Consider the following 12793-nt stretch of genomic DNA (forward strand, 5'->3'; position numbering starts at 1 on the left):
CTGTCAAGTTGTTGAGCTGAACCATCGAGGCCGTGCTATTCCGGTTTTGCACAGTGCGTAGAACCTGTATCTGCAGCGCCTGTCTTAAGCAATCGGGTGGCACAAGCTCCAAGCCGCCTAGACTTGGAGTGCCCAGGGGCGTGGCTAAGGATGCTGGGGCGGGGTCTGGTCAGGGACGGGGCGGGACCAGTGCGGGCCGCCAGGGGCGGGGCCGGGGCAGGAGCGAGGCGGAGCAGGAAGGGGCGGCGGCCCTGCCCGGCTTCCGCGTCACGGCCCTTAAAGCACCTGCCCGCCTGTCGCGGCTACGAAGGTGTAGTCGGAGCTCGGGACTCGGCTCCATGGACGCTCTACGGGCTGCGTCCGTCACTCGGAGGGGTGAGTAAGTGTTGCGGGGTGGCATAAGTGTCGCGCTGTGTTGGGTCCGGCCTCGAAAGGGTCGCGGTCCGCGTCTCCATCGCGGATCGCGGGGACCCCTGCCGAGTTTACCCCGGTGAGTGGAGCGGTGTGTCTTGGGGCACCCAGCATGCGCAAGGCTCCAACCCGGGCCGCCTCGCGTCATCGGGCCTGGTAGCCAACCAGAGTCTCCCAGCAACTTTTCTCCCTGTGGGTCACCCCGGAAACTTGTCCTTCCCGGAATGGGACTCCGGCCCTGGGCTCTTAGTAAGGCACTCTAGAACGAAGGCGATGGCCACAACGGGGAAGCCCCTGGGTCCCCTGCGCACTTCCAGCCCCCAGTTCCCTTCTGAGAGCCCCGCCCCTGCCTCCTGGGTCCCTTTGTGGAACAAGCCGAGTTTGGGGGTGGAGTCAGACAAGTTGAAAGTTTTTGTGTCACAAACTCTGAGTTGATGACCTTGAGTAAATTCTTATTGCCTGTGCCTCAGTTTCCCCTATATAAGAATAACTCCTTGCCGAGAGCTCTTGAGATCACAGCCTGAGCTGACATAGGAGGATGGCTTTGGTTAGTGACAGCTCAGTTCATGTTACCTTATCCTGTGGGGGAGAGAGGCTGAAAGAGCCACAGTGGGTATTCCTTGCCCCTAACGCTGTGGTCTGATCAATAGGAACTGTGATGGACGCCTTCCAAGAATCTGAGATATGAGTGACCCCTGGGGAAAGAAGCCTGTCCGAGAAGCCAGTCCCACCATGAGTCTGTGGGATCTTGAGGACAGCCATAGCTGCCGGGGTCGCCCACAGCCAGCCCAGGACCCTGAGGCTAAAGAAGCCTCTGCTGAGTTGCAGATGAAGGTGGACTTCTTTCGGAAGCTGGGCTACTCATCCTCCGAGATCCACAGTGTCCTGCAGAAGCTGGGGGTCCAAGCAGATACCAACACGGTGCTGGGGGAGCTGGTGAAGCATGGTTCAGCTACTGAGAGGGAGTGCCAGGCCTCCACAGACCCCTGCCCCCAGCTCCCTCTGGTGCCCAGGGGCGGAAGCACCCCCAAACCTTCCTCTCTAGAACCTTCACTCCCAGAGGAGGACAAGGAGGGCAGTGACCTGAGGCCCGTGGTCATCGATGGAAGCAATGTGGCCATGAGGTATGTGTCAGTTCTGTGGAGAGGACCTGTGGAAGTGTCTGTGGCTCTTCCTTTGGGACAAAAAAAAAAAAAGCTTGGCTTTCCTCGTGGACTGGTGAGGGACTGCAAACGCTTCCTGTGAGGTCCCGCCATGTGCCAGGAGGCTCCCTAAAACCTTAGGACTTCTTGGAGTATTTCATGAATGTCCTAAGAAGGAAACTAGGAGCTTAGACCCTTGCCCAGAGTCACGCTCCTTGATAAATGAGCAGCAAGCATTCAAACTCAGCCTTCTGTGCCCAGAGTGTACTTTGTACTGTGGTCTCTCCTGAGACCAGTCCTCTTCTTGCCTCTGACATGAGGCAGGACAATGTAGGGGGAATGGCCTGTGGGCTCGAGCTTTCTGGGAGCCAGTCGCTTAACCCAGTAGAGCCGTTTCTTCACTCTGTCCTCAGTCTTTCCTCTCAGGAAGAAAATGCATAAAACGTGGAGAGTTGTAAGTATTAAGCGAATAGTTGTCCTCCAGTGGCTGAGCCCTCTGGGACCTCCTTGTCCTAGACTTGGGCTCCCACAGAAGCAAGACTTTGTTAACTGTTGCGAGCGTCCTAGCCCTAACCAGGTGTGATCTATTGGCCGGATCTGGCTCCCTGGGTGTGTGCAGGTGGCCCAATGCTCTGGACTCACGTGAGCCCTGATGAGATCTATATTGGCCGAACTGATATTGCTTGGGCTGGGCTCATCTCAGGGGGTTCCCAGATCTTTGCAGATTGCTCAGGGAAGGAGGCGGGGTGGAGGCAGAAATTGAGCCAGGCTGCCTCTGACCTTAAGGAGCCCTTGGCTTCTCCCTTCCATCCAGGCCGCACCCTCCAGTCCTGCTTTCTCCCAGTTGCCTGCACAACTGGGTGAGTCAGGCCTGGGTGGATCACACACAAGGAAAAGTTCCTGTTGGCAGGGACCAGGGGAGACCCCAGCAAGAGAACAGGAAGAGGGGAAGTCTCTTTCCCGGTTGCCCCAAGGGCTGTACCAGGTGGACTTGTCACGATGCCAGCTTCTTCCCTACCTGGCATTTGGTCCCCACCTACTCTCAACCCAGCTGGGTCAAGTGAGCTGTCTGGCTGGCCCTGGCCCTACTTAGTTGGTACATGGGGGCAGCCCTCTTCAACACCTTTGGGTCCGTCTTCACATCTTTAAAATGAACTGATCTTGGGTGGAAGGCTGAGAAACGCTGGCTTCCATGCCAGAGGGCAGCTGGTCCAACTTGTCCCTTCCGAGGCTGCCGTTCTCAGAGGTTCTGAGATAGGGGAGGAATTTGGAGACCTCCCCTAGGAATCGTGGGCTGGGTGTCTTGTGGGCAGCCATGTGCTACGTGTATTTGTATCCTGGGCAGGAGAAGGAGGGGCCAGGGCGGGAGGAGGGGCAGTAGTGGAGGGGTTCAGGAGAGCTGATACCAAAGAGACAGACTGCTACTGTCTGCCGGCCTGCCTGCCCGCCTGCCTATCTGCTGGGGGTTTCTGAGCTGGGGTGGCCACGGAAGGGGAATTCCAGCCTCACACTTCCTGTCTCAGCAGCTGCCTGGTTCCTACCCTGCTGCTCCCCACACACACAAGGGCTAGCCCCCACCATATGCAAATCGTGGGGAAATTCACCTCTGTTTCCTTCTAAGGGAATTTTCCTGCGCTCATTAGACCCAGCCCATGCTGTTCTTTTTACCTGGGGAGGCTAACCCTGCCCTGTCCTTGGGCAGGAGCTGGAGTCTTCCATATGCCCAGCCCATAAGCCTGGGTAGGGGCCCCGACCCAGGGGCCTGCGGGACTCTGATGATGGGAGGAAGTTGGTTTTCCTGGGCCAACCAAGCTTCCTGCAGTGCAGTGAGCTGAATGAGTTGTCCGGGCGGGTGTTCTGGGCCTCAGGCCTCAAGTGCTCTTGCTGCCAAGAATAGGGCTCTGACTACCTGCTGAGGGAACATTCCGGTACCAGCACTGCTGAGAGGAGACTTGTCCCCAGCCAGGGGGTTAAATGCCCAGAGGCAGTACATCGGGAGATCCTCAAATTTGACTTAGCTGGTCCAGGAGGGGCCGTGAATCCACAGAGAGGTCAGGGGACATGTGGATATGCACACTCAGAAGACTACCTCACATCTGGGGGAGACAACAGATGGCCCAGGGAAGGAGACAGTCTGATGGGGCCACCACAGACGGGGATGTTCCTCAGAGGTTTTGACATGTCACCTGGCTTCCGAAAGGAAGTGTAAGGATTTGCTGAGCCCATCATTTCTCTGGCTCCAGGGTGTCCCTTCCTCTCCATATGCAGAATGTACGCCATTGATGCTTGAGTTCTGAAACTCCTGTCGCATCTTGTCTCCGCATCTTCTGTAAGGGAAAGGACAGTGATCCAGTAGCCCCACTGTGTGTACTTGTGTGTGTGTCGTGGAGTCTCCTTCCCAGCACTGAGATGGTCTAGGTGGACCCGGTGCCCTCGCAGCCATCAGGGCTGTTGGTACCTGAATGCCAACGGGAGTGGTTCTGATCACATTGGTTGCTGTGTGACCCTTGGTGACTAAGTTACCCTCTCTGGACCCTCTGAACAGAGGGGAAGGGGAGGGTAATAGCAGCACACTTCTTGTGGGCTTGATGATTTCAGGGAGAACACAGAGCGCCAGGTTTGCGGCTCCCTGTGAGTTTTGACTCCACTGTGAGCAGGCTACTTAGGAGGCGGGGAAGGAGGGGGTTGGAAGTGTTGCCTTGGAGATGACTTTGTTTCCTCTACAGTTCAGAGACTTAGAGACTCTGGAGTCTCACCCCAGCCTACCCCCCCCCACCAGATAACCTCCATGCCTCCAGCTGCCCCACTCCCCACTCTGTTCTCTTGGGACTCCAGCTATCACCCCCCTCTCCCCAAAGCTACCCACAGGATGTGGTCTGCCATGGACTTGCCTCTTTTGCGTAACATTTATTCTGTTTTATTTGCCAAATATGAGTCTGAGTTGCTCGCTATGGGGCTAACCGGAGGCTGGGATTGCTGGGGAGGGAGTCCCCTTCAGCACTTCCAGGAACTCCACCTTACCAGCTGTCTTTAGCCTCAAGCCCCCTGCTGTGAAATGGCTTGTCTAAGAAAGGTGCCCTCCACCAAGCTTGCGGGCAGAGAGAGACACAGGCTAGGGCAGCCTAGGAGCCAGCTAGGTTGCTTCTGAGGAAAGCCATGTTTAGATAGAACAAGGCCAAGGCCTGATGCCCCAGCCCTTCTTGTGAGCAAGCAGAGTTCTCCAGCAATTTCCTGCCCATCTTTCTGCCAGGAGTCACACCCTCCCTGGGGCGGCGGCACTGCCCCCCCCCACGCAGACATGCAGGGAGGGGCAGGCTTGCAGGGAACTGGCCTCTTGAGAGGAAAAGCAGTGGCCTTTCACTTTCACCCTGAAAATTTCCTGGAGTGCCTCCTGGCTGTTATTTCCTGACCCCTGTAGAAGGGTGACTCCCCATGCTCCTTCCCTGCACCCTTTGGGGACCCAAGCCAGCTGAGACCTTGTGTATAGACTGAACTTTAATCCGGAACAGTCTGATTTCTCTCCTGCTTAACATGGCTGGTGCCTCCCCCGCCCCCTCCTCCTCCGCTGGTGCCTCCTTGCTGTGTAGTGTTGAGTGACTCAGCCTACATGTGCAAATCTGTGTCCCCGTGGACCCTGTGGCTTCTGGGTAGGGCAGGATCCCCAAGTCTCCCATCACCTTTACCCACCCCCAGATATGTTGCAAGTGGCCCGACCCTCCCCCCTCTACGTGGGGAGCCAGTGTGGCTAGATTCCTGGGTGGATCCACACTTTGAGGAGATGGAATCTTAGGGAAAGTCCCATCTGGGGCTGGCCACCAGGCGCTGTGGGAATGGGCCCAGGGACAAGGCTTTAGGCCCTATAGGCAGAGAGCCAGGGACTGAGTCCTGCAGCTACCCAGCAAGGCCAAGCAGTGCTAGAGCGTGGCCTACTTCCCACTTCTGCTCCGGCCTGGGTGACCACAGACAGGCTACTCTGTGAGCTAACTTATCCCTCCTCTTCCAGTCACGGGAACAAGGAAGTCTTCTCTTGTCGGGGCATTCTGCTGGCTGTGAACTGGTTTCTGGAGCGGGGCCACACAGACATCACCGTGTTTGTACCATCATGGAGGAAGGAACAGCCTCGGCCAGATGTGCCCATCACAGGTATGTGTGCTGGAAGTGGGATGGCCTCACTGTACCAGCGACCCTGGTGCTCCCCAAAAGAGTACTTGAATAGGGCCAGCACCTTCTAGATTATAAACAAGGACCAGCCTGTCTTTTTCCAATGCCTGCTGCCTTCAGCAGTCCAGCTCAGCTGAGAATGGCTGGGAGTCACCTTGTGTAGTCTTGGGGTATCTCTCTCATCCTATTGGAGAGGGATTCCTCGTTCAGCATCCCCAGTGGCAGAGGGGCAATATAAATATAGCCTCATGATTGAGATTGTGGGTGCTGGGCCAAGAAGACAAGGTGAGAGGCTTGGCCCTGAGTAACCCAGACAAGGGTCTTACGTAGCTGTGCTCTGAGCCATGAGCTCTTCGGCTGTGAAATGGGGCAGGGTGGAGGTGTGCTGACAACACCCACCAAACACTGCCAGAGGAGCAATTGAGACGGTATAGAAGTGCTTAACCCAGCACAGCGTGAATGCATGGTGTGTTCAGGCTGCGCAGCCCCTCCCCCCCCACGAGAGACGGCTTCTTTAGAAGTCTGGGCCAGGCTGGGGACTCCTGAGCCTCTTCTGAACAAGGATGGGAGCGTTGTTCTGAGTGTGTGAGGGACATGGCCAGTACACTTCTTCCTGGACCCCTGTGGTAGGGGGCACAGGCAGGGGGCACAGGCCAGAGGGGAAGCAGGAAGAGCCACTCTGGGCTCAGCGCTCCTGCTGAATGGGATGTTCCTGCACACAGGTGCACTTGGTTTCCACATGGCTGCCTGGTTTCTGTCCTCTCGAAACTGGCGTGAACAGCCTCTGAGCCCAGCCACTGTGAGCCATGGAGCCCTGTCGGGTGTCTCAGGGTCCCCAGGGGCCCCTGACCTGCACCTCTGTCATCCCCAGACCAGCACATTCTGCGGGAACTAGAGAAAAAGAAGATCCTGGTGTTCACACCATCTCGGCGTGTAGGTGGCAAGCGTGTGGTGTGCTATGACGACCGCTTCATTGTGAAGCTGGCCTATGAATCCGACGGGGTGGTAGTCTCCAATGACACATACCGGGACCTCCAAGGCGAGAGGCAGGAGTGGAAGCGCTTCATCGAGGAGCGGCTACTCATGTACTCTTTCGTCAATGACAAGTACGTCACTGCTGGAGGACTGGGAGAAATGCTGGGGGTGGACCCTGTGGGCCCATGGTCTGGGTTGCAGCTTAGGCAGTGACATGAGTAATGGAGAAAAAGCTGGGGCCAGCAGAGCTTTTGACTGGGGGCTAGGGGTTGAAGCTAGCTTAAGACAGACCCAGTGCATTCCTCCATGGCTCTCTCCAGTAAGTCTAAGGTAGCATACATCCCAAGATGCAGTTAGCTTGTGGCTCCCCACAGCCTGGGGAGTGCCCGGAAGATAACCCTGAGCTATACCCCTCTGAACTTTTCCTTTTGGGGTGAGCCAACTGCAGACTCAGAATTGGGGCATCCTGCTGCAGACAGGCAGTTTGGGGGCTGATCTCTCCCCAGGAAGCCTGGCTATCCAGCCCTTTCCTTGGGCCCTCTTCATGGCTTCCTTCTCCTGAGAGTTCCTTTTATTTACCACAGGTTCATGCCCCCTGATGACCCTTTGGGACGGCATGGGCCTAGCCTGGACAACTTCCTGCGTAAGAGGTCACTGCCTTCTGAACACAGGAAGCAGCCATGTCCCTATGGTGAGACCCAGCTCCGTCTTCAGTAGCCTTCTGTACCTTGCCTCTTGTCTGCCCATCCACCTAGGCCTGTATCCTGGTGGCTTCCTTGTGGAGACCACCTACACCCCAAGTCCCTGAGCCTCCTCTTCTCTCTGGCCCCATTTCGAGACACTCTTTGTCCTTCTTGCAGGGAGGAAGTGTACCTATGGAATCAAGTGCCGGTTCTTCCACCCTGAGCGGCCGAGCCGCCCCCAGCGCTCCGTGGCTGATGAGCTCCGTGCTAATGCCCTCCTCTCACCCCCCAGGACCCCAGTGAAGGACAAAAGTGGCCAGAGGCCTTCCCCTGCCTCTCAGCCCCGCTCTGTTTCTCCAGAAGCTGAGCAGAGAAGCCTAGATGGGAAAAAACTGGGGGCCAGATCATCCCCGGGCCCCCACCAAGAAGGCTCCACACAGACCTTTACTACGGCTGGCAGGAGCCTCCCTGTTAGTGGGGGCAGCTTTGGGCCCACGGAGTGGCTCCCGCACACCCTGGATTCACTGCCATACACCTCCCAGGAGTGCCTTGATTCAGGCATTGGCTCCCTGGAGAGCCAGATGTCGGAACTGTGGGGGGTGCGAGGAGGCAGCCCTGGGGAGTCGGGCTCTACTCGGGGTCCTTATGCTGGGTATCACGCCTATGGGTCTGAGCTCCCAGCAGCATCTGCCTTTGCTCCCTTTAGACAGCCCATGGGTGCTGGCCATTTCAGTGTGCCCACCGACTATGTGCCCCAGCTACCCACCTTTCCAGCCAGAGAGTACTGGTCTGAACCGTACCCTTTGCCCTCACCTACCCCAGTCCTTCCAGAGCCCCAGAGGCCCAGCCCAGGGGCTAGTGGGGCCCCCTGGGGCAGGGTGAGCGAAAGGGCCAAAGAAAGGGCTGGTGTGTACACCAAGTTGTGTGGCGTCTTCCCCCCACACCTGGTAGAAGCTGTAATGGGGCGCTTCCCACAGCTCCTGGACCCCCAGCAGCTGGCCGCTGAGATCCTTTCTTACAAGTCCCAGCACCTCAGTAAGTAAGCCAGGAGGTGGCTCAAGGGGCTGTCAGGCATCATAGATCGGTCCCCAGCCCCTGGCCTACCTTGGAAGAGGGACGAATGGAGCTGGCAAGAGAATCCTCAAACCAAAGATCCCATAGGATTGGTTCTGGCCCTGTGGCACCTCTATCTATCCCGCATGGGTCAGAAGCGATCACCCTGTTGATACACATTGTATCTCTGTCATTTAAGGAGACGTTGCCGGTCAGGCCGTCCATCCGTGGCTGATGCCCAAACCCTCTTTTTTCTCAGAGGGCGGGGAGGGAGGCCTAGGGGAGCAGAGGCCTGAACTAGACCCCACCCTCCACCCTGTCCCTGGGACGCCGGCACCGCCGGCAAGTTGGGCACCATGTGCCTGCCCTCCGAGGCCCCCCTCAAGCCAATGCGGCTTCATCCCTTTTCACAGGGCATGAGGCTTCATGTTAGTAAGCAAGATGCTTCTTATAACCCACCCGCCCGCTCTGTCCACCTACCCCGTCACCCCACCAGGGCCCTAAGGCCCTCTGTCCCTATACCTGTTACCTTTCCCCATGGGTGGGAGGACACATGTATGCTGTGTACAGATACAAAATTGAAATATTTTAAGTGGAAAGAATGACAAAAATAAAGGATATTGTGAGTCCTTGAGGAGCTAGCTGTCTCTGATATGCTGGGGGGACGGGTAAGGGGTTTCACCCTGGGGGAGCCATCTGACGTCATTCCCTGTCCTCAGGAGGTTTCCAGAATTGGTTGGTCCCTAGGAGCTGAGCCCGGATGGGAGGTGGGATGTCCCTGGACACAGCGGGTGACAGGTGCGGAAGCAGAAGTGATAACAGAGAGCCCTGAGGCTTCAGCGGGGTAGTGGTGGCGGGTGGAGCTGTTCCCCTTTTCTATGCTGTAGAACTGAGGGTAGGAAATAGGGAACTGATCTACCACATTATAGCCCTAGAGGGCGGGGCATCTGGATGGGTGTGAGGGAGCTCTTGGGTGCTACACTCCGGGCCCTCCTCCCAGATCGGCTGTGTCTGAAGAATGAGGGTTGGGGAGAGCTGGGGTAGGGCTAGCAGCATGGAGAGGCCCTGCCACCGACTCTGCCACCTGGAGCAAAGGGACTGTCCCTCTCAGACCTCAGTTTCCTCATCCTCTGAAATAGGAATACTAATGGCAGCCACCTTACAGGTTTGTCACGAGGATTCAGTGAGATAATAACGTGCTGGGTGTGTGACCTGCCTCCTGCCACACAAGCACTGCTCATTAGAGGCCTCCAGAAGTGTGACTCCTGTGGGTGGCTTCACAGGACTGACCCCATCCACGTCAAACTGCACCCCAGCCTAGACAAGCCCAGGCAAGAAGATCTTCCCTCCCTCCTCCTCCCTGCTCCAACCTCAAAAGTGAATGCACGTATTAAGTATTTCAAATGAAAGGCTAGGCTATCACACAGTCCCTGAACAAATACTATCAGCTGGGGGAAATGGAAGAAATTACAGCTTTAATAACCCTACCTTTTTGAGCAAGTCCTCTGGTTTGTACTTAACTGGCCGGTGCAGCCGAATTTTCTGCTTTAAAAACAACTTCAGCACAACACAGCTGCGGTGCTGTGGAAGAAAATGTCACCCCCGGGGCCCTGCCCACCAGCGCCCGGGGCCCTGCCCACCAGCGCCTGGCCACCCTGTCAGAGATCTCTGCTTGAGGTAGGGATCAGGGTACCTCGCCATGCATGAGCTGGGAGCCTCTCTCCCACAGACATTCAAGGTGTCTGTCCCAAGCTCGTTGCTCCCAGCCTCCTCAGGAGGTTTTATCAGCACGAGGAGATGGCAAAGCCTTACTTATACTTTATAATCCAACTACATTTTGCCGTTTAAGGAGCTGGGAATGCAGCCAGCCGTGTGCGGCGTTCTCTCCTCAGCACCTGGTGCTGGGACAGTCACTGGCACTCCCAGCTTCCACGAAGCTGTGGGAGGAACAGAAGTTCAAGGCCATCTTTGGTTACAAAGCAAGTTCCCAGCCAACTTGGCCTGCCCGAGACCCTATCTCAAACGGGAAACAAAACACACAAGACACACAAACACTCCAGTGTGCTCTCAGGTTAAATGGGCATCTGTTTGTCTTTACGGGATAGGAAGCTAAAATACCGGACCGTCTAGTTCATTATCAGCTTGCCTGGCGAGGCTGAGTGACTTGCCCAAGGTCCCACGGAGGAAGAAGGCAGGCTGGGGCAGGGCGTTCAGTACTTGTCCCTGATCCCAAAATCTGACACCAGTCTACTGGGACTCAAGCCCTTGCAGAAATGGGAGGAAATGTCCTCCCAGAGAGACAACTATAACGCCCACCCTCTTCAGCTGCCAAGGAGGGCCCAGGCTCTATACGATATAATGGAACTTGAAAGTCCCCTGGAAGGGGAAGTGGGAAACTCTTCGGCCCGGTCCCTCGCCAGAGCTGACGTCATTTGCTGGCTGTTCTAGGAGGGTGACATATGAGTGGATCCCACAGGCCGACAGGCAGCGGCATTAGTGTCAGCTGGCTCTGGCTGTCAGGAGGCACTGACAGGGACCAACAAGGACTACAGAGCCACACAAAAGGTGCGACCTGGGGCTGGGCCCTGGGGAAGAGAGGGTCAGCTCAGGCCTTCTGTGATTCCTGCCCTGGCACCCATGCTTCCTGACGAGGAAGCCAGCTCAGCTGGACTAGCCGGCCACATAGCCATGCCTCCAGGCCTCTTTCTCAATCTAGCTTCCGGGCAGGGCTACGCAGGCAGCCAGGCTCAAAGCCAAGGCTGTTGCTTCTCCGTGACTTGCTTCAGCTTAACTCCGAGGTTCTCAACCACCTCTTTTCCTCTGGCCCACTAAGGCGGCCTTGAAGGGTAGTGCTGAGTCACGGGGGGGCCTTTGCCTCCCAGCTGTGAACAGGACACAAAGACAGACCACCTCTCCAGATATACAAGAGGATGCCACAGCTCGTGGCAGCTAGAGGCAGCCAGGGACCAGTTCAAGCCCCACTCACTAGAGAGGCCGCCCTGGGCGACTCACTACCCTCCTTACGGGGCCTCAGCTGCCTGGCCCACAGTGATCCACGTGTGAGCTTAACGGAAGAGGGTGGCAAGGATGGAATGTGACTCCTGAGACCAAAGCTCAAGTCACCAGGCATGCTGCAAGGGATCAAATTCCAAGTAGCTGCCCCAGTTGCTCTTTCCTCCTGCTTTTCCTGGTTACTTGAGCCAAGAGGCTGATGGGGAAACTGGTGTGTATGCAAATTCCCACTGTTGGGAAATGATCCCTAGACGCCGGGCCTTCCCACAGGCCCCTCCCACTTGCACCAGCAGGTGCTAGCCCCTAGGTGCTTCAGCAAGTTCTGTGCCACAGATTTAACTCCTTCAACCTCTACCCCCGACCCTAGCCTGCTCAGAAGCCAAAATGACTGTAGTCTGATATAGGAAATCTGCATTCCCTGCCAGATTGAGCCAGCCCAAAATGAAATGAAGCAGCCCTGCTCTGGATGTCACTGTCTACTCAAGTCTCCAGCAGCTTCTTCAGGATATGGGAATATTTGGCAGTCCCCAAAGAAGAGCCACTATGCAAAGCCCACCTGGAGCTACTAATGTCCCAAGCTGCTGATCTTTCAGGGGATGAGGGAAGCCAGCGGCTGGGACAAGGCCAGCACCCATCTCTGCAACCCCCATTTCTTTTCCTTTCCTCCCACTCTCCCCAGGAACAGCCTGCACAGAAGGGTAACCCCTGTCTCAAGGAGGTGTTGAGGAGACAGAACTTGGGGGCTGGGTCATCAGATAAGCCCTGTCAGAGGGAAGATGGCCCCAAGGACGCCGGGACCTTTGTCCCAAGCTTCAACTCCTGGTTAATCTTCTCTGTCATTGGCTCATAGCCAACAGGGTGACAAGAACCTGTCCTGGGGACCTCCTAGTTCATGGGAAGAGTGTGGGAGATTTGGCTGAAAGAGGCAGGAAGTAGAGCCCTGTAATTAAGGAAGCCCAAGCTATGCTAGGCCGTGGCATGTAAACCCTTCCAGCCAGTTCCTGGAGGGGGAGGAGGCCCACGCTGTAACCTAGGGTGTGCCGCCTGAAGCTGCTATCAAGGCTGGTGATCCTAAACTGCTTACCAATTTAAGAAACAGCAAGGAGACTCCGTGGGAGGAACGGCTTAGGCACCCAAGCCTGCAATATGCCAGGCATGCGGCACCCTGCTGCCACCTTCTGGTAGCTCTCAGTACTACTACTACTGCTTGGAGTGAGTGGCTTGCCCACCTGGAACTGCTAAAAGCCCAAACTGCTGGTGTCTTTCTGAAGGTGAGGGTAAGAGTGGCCACATGAGGTCTGAACTAGTGTGCTTGGGAGAGGTGGCTCTGTCTGGGAGAATATTCAAAGCAGAGCG

At 56.5% G+C, this 12793-nt stretch overlaps 1 protein-coding gene across 1 annotated transcript; it reads left to right on the forward strand.

The window, feature by feature from the left end:
* Nucleotides 1-238: 238 nt before the first annotated feature.
* Zc3h12a (zinc finger CCCH-type containing 12A) lies at nucleotides 239-9059 on the forward strand. The gene is made up of 6 exons (XM_048434451.3): nucleotides 239-375; nucleotides 1062-1535; nucleotides 5557-5696; nucleotides 6586-6820; nucleotides 7274-7380; nucleotides 7550-9059. The coding sequence occupies exons 2-6, from the start codon at nucleotides 1096-1098 to the stop codon at nucleotides 8413-8415; spliced, it is 1788 nt and encodes a 595-aa protein (XP_048290408.1). The 5' UTR covers nucleotides 239-375; nucleotides 1062-1095; the 3' UTR covers nucleotides 8416-9059.
* Nucleotides 9060-12793: the final 3734 nt, after the last annotated feature.

The sequence above is a fragment of the Myodes glareolus genome, chromosome 3 (genome assembly GCF_982192425.1).
Source record: "Myodes glareolus chromosome 3, mMyoGla1.1, whole genome shotgun sequence".
Classification (NCBI taxonomy): domain Eukaryota; kingdom Metazoa; phylum Chordata; class Mammalia; order Rodentia; family Cricetidae; genus Myodes; species Myodes glareolus.

Coding starts and splice junctions, on each gene's coding strand:
- Zc3h12a (XM_048434451.3), top strand. CDS start 1,096: ATGAGTGACCCCTGGGGAAAGAAGCCTGTCCGAGAAGCCAGTCCCACC. Junction 1,536..5,556: donor GGAAGCAATGTGGCCATGAG/GTATGTGTCAGT, acceptor CTCCTCTTCCAG/TCACGGGAACAAGGAAGTCT. Junction 5,697..6,585: donor GCCAGATGTGCCCATCACAG/GTATGTGTGCTG, acceptor TGTCATCCCCAG/ACCAGCACATTCTGCGGGAA.